This window comes from Kryptolebias marmoratus, linkage group LG20 (genome assembly GCF_001649575.2).
Source record: "Kryptolebias marmoratus isolate JLee-2015 linkage group LG20, ASM164957v2, whole genome shotgun sequence".
Taxonomy (NCBI): Eukaryota; Metazoa; Chordata; class Actinopteri; order Cyprinodontiformes; family Rivulidae; genus Kryptolebias; species Kryptolebias marmoratus.
In genome coordinates, this window is record NC_051449.1 from 16,109,458 (window position 1) to 16,125,655 (window position 16,198).

Below are 16,198 nucleotides of genomic sequence, written 5' to 3' on the forward strand. Positions count from 1 at the left end.
AACTCTGTCTGTAATTTTGTTCTTGTGTTGTAAAGCACTTTGAGTCGCCTCGTGCTGAAAAGTGCTATATAAATAAATGTACCTACCTACCTACCTACCTACCTACCTACCTACCTACCTACCTACCTACCTACCTACCTACCTACCTACCTGTGTATACTAAAACTAGTACTATGGATTTAGAATAATTGTGTGACAGCTTTGTTTCAGGCAGCCTAAAACTGGGCCTCCATTCAGAGAAGAAAACAGACTGTTTAACAAAAAAAGAACTCATCAAAATGCCAGCAACAATTCATCACTGCACAGAAATAGAGTGCCAGTGTTTCCCTATAGTTTCACTTTTGGAGGTCCAATTAAAGCAAAGAACTGGGTTCTGCTTATTTGATGCCTTTGATTTTTGTGCTATAGAATTTTCGAGTTTAAATGTCGCTCCATTTGGTTCATTAAGGTATTCCTCAACCCAGAAAAGAGTAACACATTTATTTAACGTACATATATATTCATTCTTATCTATTCAGTGGTTCTGTAATCCATGTGCTTGGAGATTAAAGCAGAGCAGGACACAGAGAAACCTGCCAAAACCTATTTTATAAATGACAGAGCCCAAGGTGATGCACACCTGATGAGTCACATCTGCAGCTTTTTAAGACTGGCAAACAAGCCAGACTTATCATTGGCCCTGATAGAAGGAGGAATCAGCTACATTAAACCTGACTGCAGTTTAGTTCTGAGGCCAGAAAAGCGGCTTCTATTTGGTACTGAAGCCAGGCTGTATTATTACCCAGTAATTTCAGTTAATATTCCTTTTAATGATTTGATTGCCTGAAGAAGTCTATTTTTTAGAGGTTGAATCAGTATATTTTGCAAACCTGGTGTTATGAAGCTCGAAGCTTCCTCCCACTGAGGGGTTCAAAGCTTCTCCCCATGCAGTCACATCAACAAGGTGACCACGGTGTCCTCGGCTGGCTGCAGCTGGTCATCAATAATAGATGACTAACCTTGTGTATGTCTGTACCAACACCAGGTGAGACACTGGCAGTTCAAACACAAATTCAACTTTAGTTCGAACCCCACAGACACACACAGTTACAAAGTAAATCCCCAAACTCTTGCTGAATAAAGACAAATAAAAACACTTTATGTTTGAAATGGCATCCTGTATTCAGTGAGCCATTATTGGTTTATCTATTGAGACTCTTAAGCTCCAGTGTATCTCTGCTATGCACATTTCTCCCCTTTTAATTTACAAATTTTAATCAGCTGCTGTTTTGCTACAGGGCCTCGATGGATCAATCCAATCAGCACATGCAGTATGGAGGCATCCAAACCAGACCAAGCCAATTACATTATATGATTGCCTAATATTTTCAAGCTCAGGGGTTAGATTTGATGTTTTTTTTTCCCGTTGTGACTCTGTTTGAGCTCTATTGTTTTTCCTCAGAGGCCAAAAATAAATAAATTTTTAGTTTGCGCTACCAGTTTTATGAAAAGCAAACATAAAAGTAGATATCCAATAAAAAAAAGTTAAAAAGTGAAAGATTAGGGTATAAATGAGTACTCTCCGAAAGGAAAGTTTTTTAGGTCTTCTTGCTTTCAGTGGTGTTCATTTTGCTGTAGAAAGCAGATTTAGTTCAAACTCAGAGTAAGTTAACCCTGAATTTAAGAAAACTCAGTTTTCCTAATTAAACTCAGTCTGTCACCATGGTAACAGACCTTGTGAAGTAAACCTGCTCACTGGCAGGTTTACTGAAAGAAATTCCCCTTCTACCTGAAGCAGCTGTCGGACATGAGTTGTTCATCTTTAACCAAATCAATTCCGACTGATATCGAAGTGGAATTACTTCATAAAGTAATTCTGCTTCTATATCAGCCAGGAGAGAAATTCCAAACCAGATTGGATTTGCTGTCATTCACACACATATACATATATATATATATATATATATATATATATATATATATATATGTATATCTTTTTATCTGAAAGGTATGACTTTTAATCAGGTTTGCACATTTATCTCAGTAACATTCTCCTACTGCATATAACCAACACAACACAGTCAGAACAAAGTCTGTTCATGGTGCTGAGATATAATTTGCCGAAATTAATGTACTGAATAAAACATCTCCACAATCACCACAAAATAACACACATTTATCCTCTGTATTCCCTGCAAGCCAACAAATACAGCAGTTTGAAACTGAAGTACTTTTTCCCACAATGAAGCGATCACCCACCTTAACTGGAGTTCCAGTAATAGAATTTCTGTGTTTACCTTCCTTATTCTGCATTCAAAAACAGAATTTCCTTATCTGATTTTAAGAGACTATAAAAAAACAACTGTAATGAGTCCAATGCTGAAAAATGATAAATCCTGAAAGAGGTTAATTGGTGTTCATTAGTATTTAGTGGTTGTTACATTAAAAATTCTACAGATATAAAACATCTGGCCAGAGGCAGCTGGGGAAATTAACTGTGGAATTCTTCACAAGCTCGTAAATTAAAGTATTATTTAAAGAGTAAAGAATCAAACCTGTTGTCACTAAAGATCATTTTCTGTTTTATTTAAACAAATTCTGCCACTAACATCATGAACAATAAAATCAGTTTATGGTTTTTAAGAATCTCATTTTACAGACGCATCTTGCTGAAAACATTTTTTTTTCAAATCGACATTTTGAGTGAAGAACTTTGTTTTTAGAGGAAAGTGGGCAATTTAATTTCTTTAATTATTTGACTCTTTTTAAAACTAACAAATAAAATATTGAATATTAAATAATAATAATACATTTTTAAAAAGGACTACATGAATTAAAGCTCTGAAGACAGACTGAAGAGCTGCGCCTCTGTTCAAACTGTGCTGTGAACACGGCGTACTCTATAATCAGAAATGGTCCGACTCTGTTTGTCCCTAAACTCAGAGATGTTTTAACCTGGTATCAGAGATTTCAGGTTAAAACATCTCTGAGTTTTTAACATCAATCCAATCAGCCTCTCTGGACCTAAAAAAGCCGGAGTTTTCCCGCTCTAGCTCTAGTAAACTCGTTTGCGTGTTTCCACCAGCATTAATCCTGGATGTGTCTATATTACTGAACCCTGTTGCATTTTCACCTGCATGTGATGACACCTAAATGAGCTTAAGTTCTGTAATAAAGTAAGATGAGACCCTGGGTCCACTCTGGTCTCTGGCAGCAGAACACAGTCTCCATTTCTTAGGTGTTCCCTTTTAGACATTTGAGTCTTAAGCATCATGAGAAACGTTGGTATGTTTTTCAGCATTTGTGGATTTTTTGAAAGATTAACAGCTCATATTTAAACTTCAAATTGTATTTTCTTTTCTGTGGCTACACAAGGAACAGGATGTGTTTGTTATTTCTTCAGCAAAAAAAGAATCCTGCTAAAGCTATGATGGCAGATGGATAAAGTAATCAAAGCCAGACAGACTGTAACAGAAGAAGAAGAAAAAACATTAACATTTCAGGAACCAGCAGGGTATAAAATATCATGACCTGCTTCCTCTGGGCTTCTCAATTTCATTGATTGTGCTTATTATTTGAAACTGTATCCCTCAGATTGGAACGAGACATTCTAAGAGAAATATTATTTTATGAATGTATACAAAGATGCAAGGCCAGTGTAAAAACCATAGTCATACTGTGAACAGCATATCCCATAAACATCAACAAAAATTATAGTGCTTCCAGAAGTTCAAATTTGAAAACTGTTTGTGTTTAGTTCTTCTTTGTTAATATTTTATTAAAGATCTGCTTTTTATGTGAAATCCTACTCTGCTGTTACAAATATGTCCCTGGTAGCCAAGAGAGGTTTGTTTTTAGTCTCTCCAGTTTATTATTATGTTCTTATCTGTATGTGTGTCTGCGTGTGGGTGGAGGGTGGGGTGTTTGTAGGCATCATGAGCAAAAATAATGAACCACTTGATACATTTTAGTGAAACTTTCAGACAGTAATCACTGGCTGTACATCTACAACTCATTAACTTTTGGAGTCAGGTCAGTTTTGGTTGGCCACCACAGCTAATCGCCCTTAGCCAACTCAAAAATGGCTCTAACGTGTTACATTTTAGAGATATTGAGCTAAATTTAGTTTTGTAGTAGCTGAGAGTCATCCTCAACACATACTTCAAGTGCCAACACATCTTGTAAGATCTCACAGTAATTAAATAAGATTGTGCGTAATGTCATTTATAAGGTCTGACTAAAACAGCTACAACTGCGCCCCCTCTCATCTGAGATATTCTTAGTTTAAGATTCTGCCATGATCGGTGTTGTGTGCTCCTTTAAGGCATGCTAGGCCATTAATTGTGCTTTTATCTCTATTTATTCAAATGTTGCACTAACAGACTTTTTATGTATACTTTTAGGTAAATTTTTATTTGCTCGTTTTATGAACTATTGCAATATATATGTTGTAATTAAAGCAAACCACATTTGTTATGCATTATTATGTGTAATATCAAAACACTTTCATTTATCCATCCTAACAAAAGTTTAAAGTTTTATTATTAAAAAAAGTTTGTCTTAGAGCGCTGCTGTTTGCCTCACTGTCATCAATCACCACAGTGCATTTCACAGCACCAAAACATCTGCTTTTTAAAACACATCAACACAAATGTACTCATACCACCTGACATATTTTTTAAGGAGGAAATGGTTATCGTGGCGCTGCTCAGCTCTTAGAAATATTGACACGTTTACCCTCCTAAAACCTGCATTAATAACATTGATCGTATAAACCTTCGATCAATGTTGCCCTGTCCACTTGTAGAGGAGTAGCCTCTGATGAATCCCAGACCCCCGAGGTGCTCTCTGAGCATCACAACATGGTGTGTTTGTGAAAAAGTCTGCAGAGCGAGACAAACCAATCCATAGCTTCCCTGTGGGATGTCAGGAAGGCACTCTGTCCAACTGCCGACCTGTCTGAACCACTGCTGATTATCTCAGATATGCTTTGGCTTCACAACAACAACAACAACAAAAACAAAGTCTACATTTTAATATGAAGCCAGTCTTTTTCATTTCACAAATATAGTACTTGATTTGTTCATTTAACAATGAATAAATTTGGTTTGTGTTTCATAAAAGTTGCTTGTAACCATTAGTTTGGCCATAGTTTTGTTAGATGTCGATGAAAACATTCCGCAAACTCAAGGTTGATCTTCTCTCTACATGGATCTACAACAAAATAAAACAGTTCAAGCCATCATCTACAAGATGTATGCTGTTTGTATTTTTGTTGCTTGCTTCAAGTGTAAAAATATCTTCTCCAAACATCTTCACAGTGACATAGGGGTTCACTACTGTAGCTTTAACCTTGAAGAATAACCAGTGAATTTAACTGGGTTGAACGTTATTTTTCTGTCATTATCTTTTATGTAAAAGTGTTCACATAAACTGAGCTTATGGTACAAATTAGACACAAACACACCTTTAAGCACAAAGTCTGTGATGTAGATTTGTATTTCTTCTTTCTGGCCCTGTTTCTTTGAATTGCATCTTGGTGAACACAGAGGGGTAGTTGTTTCAATTTGATGTATCGTCAGCATCAATTAATTTCCGCTCTCAGTAGAGATTTCAGCCAGTGCCTTATAAAACTGGCTGCATGCTTATAACAAATCAGACTTGCATAGGAACTGAGATGTTATGTGGTGCTTAGGTAGTTTAATATTCCTTTGCAAGTGTAGAAGGTGCCACGCCTGCTTCGAGAAATGAAGCCAGGACATTTTCTTCATTTCAATTTCCTATACAGACAGTCTTGGCAGGATTGAATTCTGAAAGAAAGGGAAAAAAAATAACACAAAAGACAGGTAGATGGTAGGCACTTCCGTAGAATTTTTGCTTTTTCAGTGTTTTCTAATTTTGTCGCTGCCATCACACATGCTTGGTAATACTTTATCTTATAGCCAGTCTAACGTCTGAAGAACAAAAGGCCATATTTTTAGTGCCAATTGCATTGGATCTTTAAATGGAAACTAAGTACACTTTGTTTAGAGCTGTAGAGCTGTAGTAAACATTTCATAGATTAACATTACTTCTTTCTTTTTTCTTGCCTGGTAAATGAAGGAAGGCAAATGAAACACATGTCTGTTGTGCTTTTGCTGCCAAGCAGGTGTGTCTGAAGACACAGTGACACAGAATTCTGCAACTTATTTATGCAGTACAGCACAGTTACTTAATTGCATTGTGTCAAAGGGACATGTTGGGACTTTGACTCCACTATGACCCTATTGACAATATGGCCAATATTAGGGTCACTCTATGCATTTTAATGTTTCAGTAACACTGCCTCATTTCCCATTTGACCTAGCAAAACAGTGAATGGGAACAATAATTGTCTAATTAAACTCCATGGGAAAATCACTTTTTAACTGCATATTTACAGTTGACTGTAATGTGAGGTAGAGTAAAAATTGACTAAAGTAGAACTTAATTAAGGTTTGAAATATCTTTACCCCAGAACGGTTTTTAAAAATCCTTCTTTTCATGTCATGACACTCATTTGACACCCAGATGACACTAAATATACTATTTGTTATCAGAAACATATGAAAGATGACATAAGCACATGCAGTTCGTGTGGTTTTTGACTTCATTAATTAAGCTATCTTTGATCTTTGATTCTATTTGTTCACCCATGTCCAGTATTGTTCCATCAACTAGTCGTCTCTGTTCCTAATTTTTGCACCTCCTTCCACTTTCCTGATCACCCTCACCAGTCACAAAAATCTCTAATTTTCAGCTTCTTTCAGTCTGATTGACAGTTATGTGTATTGACCCGCTGGTTTGCGTTTTAATCTATCTGAGATTTCTTTGCTGTGTTGGCTATTTGGGTCTTCCCCAAAAGTGAGCTTTGACAGGGTTGATATTGCGCATGTGTGTGTTTAAGTCTCCACATTTTTGAACAATTTACAAATGTTACTGTCACATATTCAGCCATAGAGCAATTCACAATAATATTCCATGACCACACAGGGTCTTAAATATCATGGTTTTTATGCTTTATTAGTGCCAGTGAAATATACCAAATTAAATCAAATGATGTAGGTCAGTCCTGTCATTAATTCTCATTTCCAGGGGAGGAAACCTTGTGTAAAAAATATGGTTTTGACTTTCACATTCTTTAATGTCAAAAATCAGCACCAAAACACAAGGCATAAGAGTCCTCAAATACAGAATCAATCCACTGATGGTCTTATTTCTAATTCTTTAGCTTTTGATACAAGAGTCAACATAATAACAAATCCATGAAAGGATGGATTTGGTATTTGAATCCTGGCATTTTCCTCCATTAATACAGCAGCCCGATATCAAATTCAATCAGCAGCCTTTCTGCAAAGATAAAGTTTATTACATTCTAAGCAGGAAACTTCCTTTTGCTATCTTGTTGCTGTCAGAAAGTCCAGAGCTTTCTGCCTTCCTGATTCCTAATGCCTCGCATCCACAAACTAAGTGACAGATTGATAGCTCAGCTCTGATACAATGTCTGCTCTGTCATCTTGAGAAAGGCCATGTCTTCTCTCCTTCATTCAGGACTTATATGACAGGGGTGTAAGTCATATGGAGCACTGGTGCCATTACAACATCATCCCCATCCGTTAGTAAGTGGATTATGAGGCTGGAGCGCTGGCATGCTTTGATGTGTGGTTTGGTTTTATTGGCAATATAAGAACACAGTCCACTCAGTCCCCACTTTGATTCCAAGTAATCCTGACATTAAACTGCTCTTTTTTTCATAGTGCCTGTATTATAACCCTGTAAGCATGGGTGCTAATGCGGGTTGATGGGTTTCAATTGCATTTGTCACAGAGCTTGATTTGATTGAAAACCTTTTGAGGTACTTGACATTTGGCATCTCAGTCTGGTTTGTTCAGAGATGAATAAAATAATGGAGGTGCTTAAAAATAAATTTTAGACTAATAATTATTGATACACTCCTTTAAAAATCTGAAGAGTTCTAAACGAACCTGGCATATGCACAAAAGATTAATACAACAACATGCAATTGCTAGGAAAAAGACAATGAGAACGGCCAATAAGGAGAAATTTGGATGCAGTTAGAGAGTACATGGAGGTGGTTGGAGTGAGGACAGAGGACGCAGAAGACAGAGTTAGATGGAAGAAGATGACTTGCTGTGGCGACCCCTGAAATAGAAACAGTTGAAAGAAAACAAAAGATATTCCCATTTTCAACTATTTTCTTCAAAGGAAATCTGTTCCTTCGTATGACTACAGCAATTATAAAATCAGATGTTGCATAGTCACACGTTTTGTAGAAATGCTTCACAAGATTTTAGCATAATTGCACCACTCCCCCCCTTCCCATGAACACTGCCATCTTCTCAGTTGTGACAGCTCATCACTCCACTCCCAGTACTTTTCCTTTGACTGAAACGTATGCCTTCCTGACACATTTTTCCACACACGTGTCTCACTCATAATCAGTGCTGACATTTGTGCATGTTACACCTCAGGCATGTATTTCAGTAAGCATGCTTTGAATGTAAGGAAACATCCTTTGCTAGAATGTACAACATATATTTTTTTTTAAATATAAGCCATGCAGTCTACAATATATATGTTTAAAATACTTTTAGGATTAATATTTTTTTAATGAAACCAATTAGGCATCCTGGAGTTTGTTGTAGTTTGCCTATCTCTTTATATAACCCCTGTGTGACTCCATGATGTTTAGATCAAGACGCTGTGGGGGGCCCACCATCTGCTGCAAAGCATCTTCTTCTTCCAGTCACTGAGCAAAGCTCTTTATCACTATAGCTGCATCTCTTGGTTTCATTGTCATTCTTCAGAATGAATTTGGAACAGATCAAATGCTTCATTGATGACATTGCATGACTGACAAAGTAAGAAACACACAGTTTCACATAACGGGGCTGTTTGGCTTTTGTTGCAATACACACAAACATGCCATATATGTATCTTCAGAAATATTAAAAAGGCTTCATTGACATTTAACAAGTCATCTGATCCCAACAGATCCCATCTCACTACAAACCCTGGGCGTCAGAACTTTTATCCAAAATTATTGTAGTTTTAACACCCTGAGCTCATCAAATAATGCTCTGAAATTATATCTTTAAATTTTCATCAACAGTAAAAAGTCTGTGTTCACAAACACAAAACGGGGAAAATTTACACAAAAATCATACAAGCAGCCAGCGGACATTGATTAGACATTAACTGCTTACATAATGTACAACTGATAATGAAGGAATTTGTATCAGTCTGTTCTTTGACCCCTTTCTGTCTCACTGTGTTATGTTAAATCTGATGTTTGAATAGCATATTAGGGGATACAAAAACTGCTTCAGTGCTCAGTCACTCTCTATATAGCCATTGCCCTTTTGACAAACACAATTAAATGTTTTGCTGCTAATCAGTCCATTATGTTTACTGGCTTATTCCAAACATTGGCTATGCGCATAAGCACAGCAGTATTCTAACTATTGACCTTAAATCAAAGAAAACAACGGTCCAATGAATATTGTGTTTACACTGCTGTAGCTGTATATAGGATATTCTATTCATTTTCTCATTTACCTTTTATCGAGCTCTCTCCAGTTGATGACTCTCAATCACGTGTTTATGCCAACACAAAGCTTTTCTTAAATCCATATACTTAGAAACACAAATTATTTGAGCATCCCCCTCTCCATACAATTTTATCCACAGCCCTCCTATTCTACACTGAGCCAAGGGCATGCATTGTAAAACGCCAGTGTCCCACGAGATGGAGTAAAAATTCTTGGAGTTTGATTAACGTGCAAATATTTCCCAATAACGTGTCTAAGATTGGCACATTCATCTAGCCTAATTTGATTGTTGCTTACTCTGATTATGAGCTTAAAAAATGCAAAGCAATTGATGTTTAATGAGTTCATATTATCGGGAGAGTAAGGTATTTGTGTGCAGTGTGTTTTCCTCTAAGAATAAATCTTCTTTCAATACAACATTCTAATTATGCTTTTGTTTAATGTAAACATTGATTAGTGCAGCTTTAAGTGTGCTACTCTTGAACTTAATTGAATATATCAGTGGCAAATAGATTGAGATTGCATAACTCAACATTCTTCCAAAACAGAGTTCGTTCAGAAAGAGAAAAGGCAGTTTCTTTTTAATTCAACAAGGAGCTTTTTTATTTAGAGAGTAGTCATTGTTTTTCTGTGAGTGTCAATAGAGGTCATTATCGATGACTTGCAGAACGCTGAAAATTTAATTATTGCAGACTAAATGACTCAAGTCTCCTTTCTGACCAGTGTGCATTCTGATTTACTGCATAAGTGGCCCATATCACAGTGTCATTTGTTAATGTCCTTGACTGCGCAGATTAAGCAAACAACACATGCAAATAGGCCTCTACTTTAGCCAATTTGAATAAATACAAGCAACAAAAACCCATTTATATTCAGCCTCAGTTGCTAATATGTTTGACATTAAGAATGTTTTATGTAAATTAGTGATTAAACCCTTTTTTAGTTGATCAATTTGAATATCTTTCCTGAACTGATTTGACTTGACCAGCATATTGTTGTATTAAAAAGTCTAAATTTATATTTCATTCTTTATAAATAAGTTATACTTATTCTTTTCTGTTGTGTTCTGACCAGATTATTACATGTTATTCAGCTGGAATGAGGGGTTGGTTTATGTTGTGCCAAAGGAAAGATGGCATTTAAATATCTGTTAAGCTTTTAAAGAATTCAGATTGTCTGGGGCAGATTAAAAACAAATGAACCCAGATTAGGTTATGTTAAAGTCCAATAAATTCAGTCTATTTCAATTGTATCATAATGTAATTTATTCTACAGTCTACAGTTTGAGAATAAAGTGTTCTTTTGGTAAAAATATAAAATGTTCAGGTCTGTAAGATCAGATACAGGTTGGGTGTTTGATTTTTGAGACCAAAAGTTTTCAATTCTAGCCTTAATTTTACAGGTAGAAAACCAAAAGTGGAGAAAGAACAACCTCGGCAGCATGTATAATCAGCTGAAGGCTTTTTACATACTTCTCAGGACACTCTGTTTATGTCCAGTCTAGAAATTGATTTTTTTTTTAATACATGGATTAGCTTTAACATCTACCTTGAGGGATATATTGTCCAGTTTGTTTGCTCTAATTTCAGCATTTTTTGACTTAGGCAGTCATTCACTATTTTTAAATAAATTCATCTCCGGTGGCAAATTGCAGCCGTCTGACTCTCTGTACCATCACCTTGACATTTTCATAATTCAGTTTGACATTTTCCAAATTGCTAAATTTATCTAATTTTTATTCATTTGGTTGCCCTGCTGCTAGCATCAAATTAGGAATGCAAAGGAGGTAAATTGCACATGCTGAACATGGAATGGCATGCCCTTAAGTTATACCTATGGCCTCATCTTTCATATCTCTGCTCTAAATTCCCTTTATAGTTACCTTTAAAATGCAAAGAGCGGCGTGAGACATAGACTAGGTCAAAACATGACAGGAACTATCTTTTGGCTTATTTCATAAAGAAGGTACCAAATTGAGAATTGCTCTTGAACTCTCCTGTGTTTGCGCAGACTGTATGCTTTCGACTTGCCCTGACTTTGATCCATATTCCACATCTTGAAGGGATTCTCCCACTCTTCTCCTGCCTTTTCTGCTCTCCCTTTGACGCTCACCCTGTCGCTTGCTTCCTCCCTTTCAAGTGTCTGTCTGATTCGGTTTCTGTCCTCTCTGCTAACCTCTCCTTAGGGCAGGATCATTGCCCCTTTTCTGTCCATCTTGTACAATCTCTCCACCCTCGGTGGGCATAAATGTTGCCATATCCCTTTACCCCATGGAGTATCTCAGAAGTCATTAAAATCAGAGAGGAAAAGAGGCTGATTGGAAGTGCTCATGTGACCTAACCCAGTCATCTGGTATCAGTCTCCTCTAAAGCAAATGCACAGCATGACAGGATATTCAAAATCATTGTTGACTTTTTGTATTTCCATAGACTGTGAGCAAAAGTAATTCCCACTTTTAGGTTTGTAATAAATAATGTACCAGTACTGATCTCACTGAAGAAATGTGTGATTGTCAGGAAAGTCCTACACCTGGCCAATAATAATACTTGTTTCCTGCCTCAAAACAATGCGTACATTTTTTTATGGACTAACCATGTCATTTTTTTTAAACCACCAATAAAAATAAATAAACTCAAATTCAGTCAAGTTTTCAAGGTCAGTCAGCAACTATTCCAAAACTGCAAAGGCAAAATAAACAACACAAGACTCAGATAAAGATATATCTACTTTTTGTTATTACCAGGCAACCTCTTCAGTAAATAGAAGATTTTCAAAAAATGACCTAATTGGTTAATCATTATTTTTTTAGTTTTATTTGTAGTTTCAAGTTTGTTGCTTTTGTCCCTATTCCTATATTGATGTGTGAAGCCAAGTGGACTAAATGTTTTCTTATACTGAAACACAACTCATCTAATTAGATTATGTTCTAATCTGTCAAACAACTTATTAAACAAAAAACAGGGAACTGCTGTTGTCAGTGAATTCAGTCATGTAAGTTCATATTATTTCTACCTGCCAGCACATTCACTATGGTCTTATAGTGTTTGTACATAATAGTTTGAGAACCACGTTCTGTACTGTCTTTACTTTGTTCTAGGTAAAATGGTTACTGCTCGAGCTACTATCATTTAAAACAGTTAGGAAGTATTCAACAACTTCTCGCTACAACCTTTTCTAAATTGTGCTTTTGGCATTATGACTTTGACTTTGATCCTGTATTCTACTTGGCATAAATCTCTGACTCTGTTCCCACCTTTGACACTGCCTCTTCTTTCCGCCCCCTTCTTTCTCCTCCCTCCCTGTTTTTTGTCTCTGCTCCAAATGCTACCCTTATCCCCTCAGGGTGGGATGATTGCCCTTCTGCTGTCCGTCCTGTGCCTCGTCCTTATCCTGTACACTCGTAGGCGCTGGTGTAAACGCCGCCGCATCCCTCAGCCCCAGAAGAGTGCCAGCGCTGAGGCAGCTAATGAGATCCACTACATCCCATCAGTGCTGATGGGAGGGCAGGCCCGGGAAAGCTTAAGGAACTCCAGGGGTCAGGGGCCAAACTCCAGCGGCACCCTCAGCATCCGGGAGACACCAATTTTGGATGGGTAAAAGCCTGGATGGGCAGACTATGTGGGAGGGGATAATTGTAATCTGAAACAGGCTGCAATAAAGCTACAGTGTACATTCTGTTACACTTACAAATCTCTAACGCTCCATCAAATCACTACATACAACAATAATTCTAGTATTTTATGTCAATGTGATGCAGCTCTAATTGAGTTCAACCTCATCCCCAGGTATGAATACGACATCACAGACCTTCGTCACCATTTGCAGAGAGAGTGCATGAACGGCGGGGAGGAATTTGCCAGCCAAGTCACCCGAACTCTGGACTCCCTTCAAGGTTGCAATGACAAGAATAACATGGACCTGACACCGGGTAAGTAATTTGCACAAACAAGCAGAATAGACAGAATAAGGAACAATACAAAATGTTCTGTAAACTGAAGTTTTTCATTAGTCTAAATTAGATTAAATGTAACAAAGAAAATATAGAATCTGTGGTCATATTAGTGTTGTGCAGTGCTACTGGTCAACTTTATAATACATACAGATTACACTAACACATAATGGTCACTATCTGTTTCAGATTTGGACTCAACTGTTTAGCCTGTTTTAACACTTAGTTCTTTACATTTTAGCTGAAAAGACATAAATTTGGCACATGCAAAGATTTTAAGTAGAACTGTATGAATGTTGGATTTTATTTTTTTTCCAAATGTAATCACTAATGCAGCTTTAATATTTTTCATGACACTTGTGGCGTGTGCCTTGTTTGTGGAGCAGGATTATTGTAAAAGAAAAAAAATCATTCTGTACCATCAGCACAATGAGAAAAATCAAATAGCTGCTCTGACCTTTTTATGAATGCTTGTGTGTATGTGTGTATGTATTGCACTGAATCAGATTACGTTTTTCCTGCAGAATCAGAGGAGACACTTTTAATAACACAACACTGTAAATTATCACCTGCAGTTAGATTCAGCTCTGAAGACTGCTTCAGTTCTGTTGGTTTGATTTTCTGGTTTTACAGCCTGAGCTTTAGTTAGATGTACTACTGGGACATCATTTTTTTAACAGTACCGGGAATCTATCTTTACTTGAATAGGAATTTTTTCAGACTATGATTTAAAAACCCTCTAAAACATTTCAAACCAAAATTTTACATTCACTCAAAGTAATGAAAAGCGAGTTTTACAAAAAAGAGGCACTTTCATATCTAAAATGTTCCAATCAGGCATTAGCAACTTGATGTCAAAAAAGTAGTTATTTTACCTCTGTATTTTGACAATTTTATCATTTAAAATAATATATATGTACAAGTCAACAATTTTCAAAATAAAAAAAGCTAAACGATCAACAAAAAAAAAGATATACTACACTTCAAATATAAATGGTGGAAAAGTGTTTAATTTATATGGTTCCATTCCTGGTGAGTCAGTCAGGAATTCTGGAATTGGCTCTTTTTCTCTTAAACAAATCACACTAAAACCTACAATAGGAAAATAAAGGATAAAGGTCCTGCCCAAGCAAAATAATCTAAACACCAGCTTATAGTATGTGGACTTCAGAAGTAAATATGGGAACAACGCAGCCAGCAGCTGAGGGAAGCCAACAGTTTATTCGCAGAATATAGACAAAAAGTGTTACTTTGGCATTGACTTTTTAACTTTTTTTTCCCTTTCCTAAACAAAACTTCTACCAGCTCTGTACTTCCCACCAAAGGTGTTAAAAAGTAAGCCAGGAACTTTATTCACTTCCCTTTTACACACAAACACATATTTTAGAACCCGTGTTATTAAAATGAGCAGAGTTATTGCCTATTTGTCCTCATTACCATCAACACTTTTAATTATAATGATTAACAGTATAGCATTTATGTTCTAGTATTGTTTTCCTTGTGCCAATTAAACTCAACTAAAGTCATTAATTAACTAAGTTAGGTGGTAGAAACTTTTACTTCATTAAAGGAATATTTAAAGCCACTTCATCAGCTGTAAATATTAAAATTGCTAGCTTATTCCTAACAATTGTTCTTAACACCTGAAATTATCAATGGACTTTGCTGAAAGCCACTAATTTCTTTTTTTTTTTTACAAGCTTTTTTAAATGTTTTCAACAAATGTTTGCTAAAGTTGTCACCAGTCCCCTGAGATCTGTTGCATGAAGTGGAACAGTTTTAATGCAGGTGAGCTGTCTGAATATTTACTTCTTGGACTCATCAAGTGATCAGTTATGGTGACAGTGTTCTCACACAGTTTGTATATTTTGTATAAAATCCAGACAACCCAACCCTGGAGCTAATGGAAGCAGAGTAATCGTGTGCATTATGCATTTACGATGGGTAATGAGATGAACTGGAAAAACAGACAGTGCAACCCGCTGGCTATGTATGGAATGTTGATAAATATAAATACTAAGGAGGTCACTCAGAAAAATGCATTTCTGCTAAATAAACAAAGATGAATTTTTATTCTGAAAGCTGTCATGACCCTTGGCTTTAGACTGATTTAGAACGTATGCGTACATAAAAAAGAAATATTTGTACATAGTTTATTGTGCTTGTCACTTGAAAAGCCAATTTGTCTCATAACTATCTTTATATTAGTGTCAAGTTAGTAAGTGGATGGTTTGAACCCAAATGCAGGCCGGCACAGGAACTCAAAGAAAACCTAATTTATTAAATAACACAACAAAAGGCTGACGTGGCAGCAAGAAAAAAACAAATAAAAAAAACTTAAAAAGTCTAGATTTGCAGGGAACACGAGGGGCAAGACATGAGGAAAATTGGACAGCACATGAGAGTGACAACAAGCCAATGAGGAAGTGAAGAAGATGAACTGGGTTTAAAGGCTGAGGCTGATTTGTAAGTGGACACAGGTGACTGATTAGAAACGAGGGACAGGTGTGGGTGGTTGAGGCAGGCTGACAGGCACTGACCTGAGGACAGCTGAATAATGACAGGAACACAAAGGGCACAAGGAGCAAAAACTATACAAGGACTTACAACACAAAACTAAACATAGGATCAACCAAATAACAGAATTAGAGAAGCAATAAACCTAATCAAAAAATAAACT

General features: G+C 36.5%; 1 protein-coding gene across 3 annotated transcripts in view; it reads left to right on the top strand.

The window, feature by feature from the left end:
• The window catches only part of astn1 (astrotactin 1), a 300,003-nt gene that overhangs the window by 59,990 nt on the left and 223,815 nt on the right, over positions 1-16,198 (top strand). For all 3 annotated transcript variants that reach the window (XM_017420879.3, XM_017420880.3, XM_017420882.3), the window contains exons 3-4: positions 12,912-13,162; positions 13,355-13,497. In XM_017420879.3, the coding sequence (XP_017276368.1) occupies positions 12,912-13,162; positions 13,355-13,497 (394 nt within the window). The remainder of the gene's footprint in view (positions 1-12,911; positions 13,163-13,354; positions 13,498-16,198) is intronic.